This window comes from Rhincodon typus, unplaced genomic scaffold (assembly GCF_021869965.1).
Source record: "Rhincodon typus isolate 14 unplaced genomic scaffold, sRhiTyp1.1 hic_rhity00001065, whole genome shotgun sequence".
In the NCBI taxonomy this organism is placed as follows: Eukaryota; Metazoa; Chordata; class Chondrichthyes; order Orectolobiformes; family Rhincodontidae; genus Rhincodon; species Rhincodon typus.
Genome location: NW_025966703.1, coordinates 3,463 through 11,441, shown reverse-complemented (window position 1 = coordinate 11,441; position 7,979 = coordinate 3,463). Strand labels below are relative to the sequence as shown.

Sequence of the window (7,979 nt, the reverse complement as noted above, 5' to 3'; positions counted from 1 at the left end):
AAAACTGATAGTGTCACAGAATTAGTGGTGGCTTGGGATCGCAATATTACTTAACTAAATCCACCATATCTTGAAAGATTTTAGTAATCAATGCCTCAGGAAACGTTAGACCCCTAACAACTGAAAGAGTGAGAATTACTTGTTCCTCTTCATCTCCCCAGTGTCATTTGCCCGGGAAAAATAAAGCATTCTTTCCATATACTAAGCTCAATCTTCAACAACGGGATCAAACAAATGAAGCTTCCCAAGTAGTGGCATGATGCTAGACATGCTTACCCCAACTCAAAGATGACTGTTGCGAGCTCATCTCTTCAGGGGCGTGATTTTCTTCCGATTACTAGTGAAATAACTCCACAGTGGCCAATATTCTGTCACCAAGTCACCCTTTATTTACACGTGCATAGTACTTGACACTGGTCCAGCGAGCACAGAGCTGGCTCCTGGAGCGAGCAGAACCCCTGACACCCCTGTTTATATGTGTCAGCCAGGGCTCATTGATTGGACCCTGTTGAAAGCCCCAATCAGGGAACTCGTATTCTGTAAGTGCACCTGGATGACCTTGTTAGAATCAGTACATTACTGTGCCCTTTCCCAAAGCATAAAGGTCCTAGTGCCAAAAAGAAACCTGCTGAGTTCAATACCATGAGAAAAATTTAGCCCCTCCACCATCCACTCTTTCCTCTTATTTTCTGTGGATGGATAAAACCATCTGGATACCTGACTGTGGCCCATTCCCTTGACTGGTAATGGAATGACAATGGAATAATCTGACCCCATTGCTTCTTTGACACTTTCAATCTTCCTGTTGGCTCACCGGTGCAAATTGTTCAACAAGAGATACCTGTCGAGAGCTCTTAACATTTAACAAGAAAATATGACACTGAACCTGAAGAAAACAGTGTACTATCACAGATATGTGAAGGAAGAATTGAGGCCATTGGTCATTAGTTCAAAAGGGAAGGTGTTTACAGGTAGGGAAGGTGCTCCTAAGGCTCACGAATTAGGGACGAAATCTAGCAGTAAGGGATATCCACCAGGAGTGGAGCAAAAAATGGATGGAACCAGGCAGTGAATTGTAATGAACCATAGACCATGCTTCTGGGGTTGTACTGTTAGAAATCATTGAGATCAGAATACAGCAAGGCCATAAGAGGGATTTGACAATGAGAAGGATGACTTAAGTTCCATTCACTCAGCACAGCTAGCCAGTTTTTCTGCAGAAGACATGAACTGATCGAACTCTGAATATGTGATTGAATTTGTGAAGTGTAACCTCTCACAAGAAGAGCATGAAGGAAATCAATTCTTGAGATGAAACTGGGTTTGACAAGGTGGAGGTGTAAAAGTGATAACATTTTCTTAAATAAATGCACAGACATAATTCTGTCAATGTCATTTGTATAGTATTGGAAAGTTTATGATATGTTAAAATAATGCAGTTAACAGACACACATTTCTAGAGGTTTCTGATAGTTTTGTACCCAATCCTACCTTACTGGCACAGTCAAAGCCGAGTCCCATTTGAGCAAGAATCTGAGCCACTAGTTTGCTACTGTTACATTTCACAGCGTAGAAAGGTTTCACTCGGGGCAGTGTCCTCTGCCATAGGAGATGCTGATGTACAAGATCACCCAGATCAGCAACAGAAAAAGCATCTGTGTTCTCCTGTATTAACAGATACTGCATTCAGCTCGATATTATACACATACTTAATTTGTGTTCTTGTGTTGTCTAATAGTCGCTCATCATAATTTCAATGCAAAGTATCGAGCATATAATGAGAAAGTGATTCAATTCAGCATTTCTACAGTATTATTAAAATAATTCCAGATATTCTTTCCAGGGCTTAGCTGCTTAGCTTGTATATTTGCTGCTCACTGAGGAACTCGACCAAAGGTTGGAAAGGTGCTAAGCTTAATCTGAGCTGTTCTGGGTTGCACTTTATCAATTACTCACTTTCTGATGTTCTGAAATGGCTGATTTGAATTGCCATGTTGACAATGACAGGCTTGCAAAGTTGTCATTTGGAACTCTAAATGAGGCACAGTCTGTGATCAAATCTGCATAGTAGAAAGACTGAGGGCGCAATCCTTCAAAGTGGCACTTACAGTCAGAATACACTCCTCTCCATTTTACTCACCCTGTTTGTCCTGGAAATTCTCTAGTTTCTTCAGTATTGTTGGAGCTACACTAACACAGGCAAATGAAGAGTATTCTACAGAATTTTCATCTTTTTAACTGCTGTTGTCAACATAGTATTTATACAACCATCTAGTTCATTTCCTGGTGAATATAACCGCCAGGACATTGATAATGGCATGTCGTTTGCTGAATCCCTCATAAAATGTCAAAGAATATCCAGGTCTTGTCACATATGGACATGGATTGCCTATATCTGAGGAGTTTTGGTTGCTGATGAACATTGTGCCATCATTGGGCAAGCATCCCCATTTTTGACCTTATGAAAGACATCAGCGACGCACCTGAAGATGGTTTGGCTGTGGGCACTGCCCTGAAGAACACCTGCAGAGATGTCCTGGAGCTGAGATGACTGACCTCCAACAACCACAACCATCTTTCCACCTGATTTTTGTTTCCTTCATTTTTGCTAAGATTCCTTGTTGACACACTGTCAAAACTGGTGTAAATGGGAATCAAAGGGAAAGCTCTCCACTGTTTTTTGGATGAGAGATGCAGGTGAAATGTGAAGAACATCTTACACATGGCAGTAATAATCTTGAACCTACTGCACACAGGGCTGGTACCTGCAGAAGAAAATCAAAGATTTGAAGAGGAAATTTGATAGGCACTTGAAAGAAGTAAATGTGCAGACAATGGGGATTGAACAGCAGAGTGGGACTGACTGGATTTCTCCATGTAGAGTTGCCAAGGATTCAATATGATGATTGGCCTCCTTGTTTGCCATGAATTACCCTAAGACTGAATGCCTTACTTTTTTTTATTCACTTGTGGGACATGGGCATCGCTGACTGGCCAGCGTTTATTGTCCTAGTTGCCCTTGAGAAGGTGATGGTGAGCTGCCTTCTCAAACAGCTGCAGTCTGTGAGTTGTATGTTGACCTATAATGGGAATTCCATGATTTTGACACTGTGACAGTGAAGGAACAGCAATATCTTTCCAATTCAGGATGATGATTGGATTGAAGGGAATCCTGCATGTAGTGGTGTTACTATGTATCTGCTCCCTCATCCATTAGATGGAAGCGGACATGGATTTGGAAGGTACTGTCTCAGAATCTTTGGTGCATTCCATGGTGCATCTTGTAGATAATACACCCTGCTGCTACTGAGCGCTGGTGGTGGAGGAAGAGAATGCTTGTGGATGTGCTCTCAATCAAGCAGACTGCTTTGCCCTGGATGGTGTCAAGCTTCTTCAGTATTGTCAGAAAGTGGGGACAATTCCATCACACTCCTGACTTGTGTCTTGCAGCTGGTGCACAGGCTTTGGGGAGTCAGAACATGAGTTACTCACGACAGTATTCCTACACTCTGACCTGCTCTTGTAGCCATTGTGTTTATATGGCAAGTCCAGTTATTTTCTGGTCAATGACAACTCTCAGAGTGTTGATCATTGGGTATTCAGTGATGGTAACACCATTGAAAGCCAAGGAGTGGTGGTTAGATTGTCTCTTATTGGAGATGGCCATTGTCTGGCATTTGTGTGGTGTGAATGTAACTTGCTATTTTTCAACCAGAGCCAGGATACTGTCCAGATCTTGTTGCATTTGACCACCAACTGCTTCAGTATCTGAGGAGTCGCAAATGGTGCTGAACATTGTGGAATAAACGGTGAACATTCCCAGTTCTGACATTATGATGGAGAGAAGGTAATTGATGATACAACTGAAGATGGTTGGGCTTCGGACACAATCCTGAGGTACCCCTACAGAGATGTCTTTGAGTTGAGGAGACTGACCTTCAACAACTACAATCATCTCTGTGTGTGCCATCGGAGAGTTTTCCCCTGATATCCATTGATTCTAGCTTTGCTCGGGCTCCTTGATGTCATGCTCAGTAAAATGTAGCCATGATGTCAAGGGCTGTCACTCTCACCTCACCTCTGGAATCCAGCTCTTTTGCCCATGTTTAAACCAAGTCTATGATGAGGTCAGGAGCTGACTGGCCCTGGCAAAACCCAAACTAAGTACCGCTGAGCAGGTTACCACTGGGCAAGCGCTGCTTGATAGCACTGTGGATGACACTTCTATCATTTTGGTGATGATCGACAGTAAACTGATGGTGCAGTAACTGGCTGGGTTCGACTTGTCCTGCTTTTTGCGTACAGGACATACCTGGGGAATTTTGAACATTGTCAGGTAGATGCCAGTGTTGTAGCTATATTGGACAGCTTGACAAGGGGAACAGCAAGTGCTGGAGTGCATGTTTACGGGACAGTTACTGGAATGCTGTCCAGGCCCATTGCCTTTGTAGTATCCAGTGCCTCCAACCATTTCTTGACAACATATAGGGTGAATTGCATTTCCTGAATATGACTATCTGTGATGCTGGGGACCATGGAGGAGGTTGAGATGGATCATCCCCACGGCACTTCTGGTTGAAGACTGTTTCTGGACATGGTTATGGAGGGGGTTAGGGCACCATTTGGTTTCTGGATGCATGTCCTGATATCCTCTTTAATAGTGGCATCCCGAGTGTGCATACTGTCAAGGTATGAGAGTATTTCTACTACCTGAGATCGGTGCCATTAATGGTTATTTCTGATGTTTCATAACCTGTGTTTGGTGCTGTCTGAAACATAACATCAGCCTTGGAGACATTGATTTAGAACTTGATGCTTTTGAAAGCCTTTGTGAATCTGTTTGACATAGTCTGGATGTCTTCTTTGTTATAAATAGCTCGGGGACAGTAATCTGCAATGAGAATCTCTGTCTTTGCTGCCTCTGCTACCTTGAGGAGACCTGCAAAGATTGAACAGCTGCCCTGAACTAAAAGTAATGTTGACTGCTGTGGCTCTGTTATTGATGGTATAAGCATTATAGCAAAAGAGAGGGTCAAACAGCGTTTCATTAGAATATAGATAGAAAGAGTGTAGCTAAAGTAAATATTAGACACTTAGGAGTGGGGAGTTAACAGTAGGAAACAAAGAAAGGGTAGTGAATTATGAAAAATATTTTGTCTGATTTTGCAAAGGAAGATACTGAACGCATTCCAACAATTGTAGAAAATGATGAGGGAAAAGGAAGGAAGGAACTGAAAATAATAATTATCACCTGAGAAAAAATGTGAGATAAGCTGAGAGACCGAAGGCAGATATTTCTCCTGGACCCGATGGCTTGCTTCCTTGGGTCATAATGTGGCTAGAGAGATAGTGGATGGTTTGGTTATAATTTTCCAAAATTCCCTTGATTCTGGAAAGGTACCTGTGGACTGGTAAGGTATAAATGTAACACACCTATTCAGGAAAGAAGGGAAACAGAAGGCAGGAAACAATAAGCCAGTTTCCCTATTGAGTTATTATCCTACGAGAACAGTAACTGCTGCCATTCGCTGCTGTACAGTATGCAGTGAGAGCAGGAGCAGAACAAGAGTCACCAAGTCAAAGGATAGCTTCAATGCAGCTACCACCAGGTGAGTGACAGCTCATGGATGATCCATGTCTCTGCCAGATGTTGGACAAGGTGGCAACCCCTATCCAGTCACCCTAAGGGTAACACTGCCCTTTGTTTCTATCCCAACAGACTGTTTCAGGAACTGCGGGGGCCTCTATGGCACTTGGCAGGTCCCAGCTTTTCCAGAGCTCACTGATTCTATCTTCACAACAACTGACTACTTAATTTATTTTGAACAAAAACAGAAATTTCTGGAGAAACTCAGCAGATCTGGCAGCATCTGTAGGAAGAAAGCTTCTGATGAAAAGTCACTGGACTCAAAAAGTCAACTTTGCTCTCTTCCAGGATATTCAGGCCAGGATTTCTTTTATAGCTTGGAATTATTGACATTGATTATTCTCAATAAATATCATCTTGTTCGGGGTGCAGTTTGATTGTAAAAAGTTAGTTCTTAATTTTTTTTGGTTAGTTCAGGCTCACTCCTCTTTTCAAATGCCATATGGACCACCACAATTCATGAATAGTCATTTCCATGTCAACCGTCATTTTTGGATTTAGAGGTTTGTTTTTAAGCTGGATGAACTTCTTGCTGCCACCCATCCCCATTTATACGTGGACTAGTACTGATACACAGTGGTTTGCCTGCGCTCACTTTGGGCTCTGTCCCAGCCAACCAGTCCTGGACTCAGACTTCAGTCTGAAGACTTCTGGCTCAGAGGCAGGAAAGTGACCCAGTGAGCCACTATAGTTCAAGTTCCTTTAATTTAAATGTAAAGCACAATACTGTAAGTTATTGAATGCAGTCGTTATACTGATATATGTAGGCATTACATTTTTAACAGGAAAAGGGATGTTATAAAAAGAGTCAGGAGCTATACTGTTATGTGGATATAAAGATACAATCTCCAGAATGCCAAATCAAGACGAGCAGTCAGTGTACCAAACTTGCACTGTTCCAAACACATGGAGACTTCTGGAGAAATACACTTGATATCAGCTTCAATATTTGTGTCTAACAGTGTGACTATTTCAACCTTCTACCATAAGACATAACACAAATTGTCAGGTTGATTGGACCACTGTTCAGAAAGGTCCAGAATTTTTTGAACAGCTTTTTGGTTATATTGAACTAATGAAATGAATTACTTTGAAAAAGTGCTGATACTGTGTGTAGAAAATCATTTACTTTCTCTATATTTACCTTGTTATCAACTTGGTGCAAATCTCTGTAATTACAAACATTGAAGAATATGATTCAATTTACAGATATTGTCAGGTTAATATCAAGTCTATATCACCAGAATTTCAGATGTCTCTATACAGTTAAAAGAATACGATCAACTTTCTGATTATGTCCAGCAATGAAATCTATTACTTGACTGCCAGGAATTACCATTGTATCAACACTCACCATAAGCATTTGCTCTTTGATCTTCTGATCAATGACATCCATTATAGTGACACCTTTCTCCAAAATGACAAATTTGTCATCATTGCTTTCCATTTCTCAACTTGTGAAGGCTTGACTTCAAACTGTAAAAGAAATATAAGTTTTGAAAAATGCAAAAACATTAGAAATACAAAAATGGGGAACAGAAGTAGATTTATACTAAGCATCTAGCTTCACATTCCAGATAAATCTCCTCACCTCCCACTGTTCAATGCTTTATACGGATTACAATGCATCTTTACTCCAGAATATTTTAAGAAACATGTTGCTGTCTTCTCTACCAGAATATACAATTTTACACGATAGTATTTCAGACATTACGTAGTTACATGAGGGCCTAATATCTCCTCTCTACATCCATGGAGTCTGTCGCAAACAATTTGTGCCGTCCTATTACGCGGGTTAAAGAGACACCGGGAGTGTTGGACGCTACAGGACGCAGATAAAAAGAGTGAGGCAGGGTACCCTGAGCACGAAAGGCATGTGAGAAGTAAAGACCAATAAGAGGTTGAAAATCCTTGGGCAAAAAATAGTAATAATAAATAGAAGCAGCAGATATAGTCAGCAGGGAATCTGGAAGAATGGCAGAGAAGGACTGTGGAATTGCCCGCTGTGTCCAGCCCAGTCCATTCTGCAGATTGTGTTTAGCAAAAAGACACAGAGACAATCAGTAGTGTTCATAAGTGAGAAAGAGAGAGATGAAGACCGACTCTCTGCTACTTCACTGAGCCTTGTAGAAACTTAACTCTTTGGGGTTTGGTTTGAATGCACCTTTGTTTGTTGGTTGCTAAATGTCATCTTGTGCAATTTGTGTGTTTTTGTCCCCTGGATATCTGGGGATGCTTTGAAGTTAGTTTGCATTTTGGGAATGTATGATGATTTAAAAGTGTGGTGTGCCTGTGGAAGTATGGGACATGAATGGTTCATGTAATGTTCACT

General features: G+C 41.4%; 1 protein-coding gene across 1 annotated transcript in view; it reads right to left on the bottom strand.

Moving 5' to 3' along the window:
- LOC109930202 (ornithine decarboxylase-like) overlaps positions 1 to 7,305 on the bottom strand; it is a gene marked incomplete at its 3' end in the record, with an annotated part of 24,550 nt that extends 17,245 nt beyond the window's left edge. The window contains exons 1-3 of the mRNA XM_048592353.1: positions 7,239 to 7,305; positions 7,002 to 7,123; positions 1,492 to 1,665 (exon numbers count right to left, since the gene is read on the bottom strand). Coding sequence (XP_048448310.1) covers positions 1,492 to 1,665; positions 7,002 to 7,094 — 267 coding nt within the window. The remainder of the gene's footprint in view (positions 1 to 1,491; positions 1,666 to 7,001; positions 7,124 to 7,238) is intronic.
- Between the last annotated feature and the right edge of the window lie 674 nt (positions 7,306 to 7,979).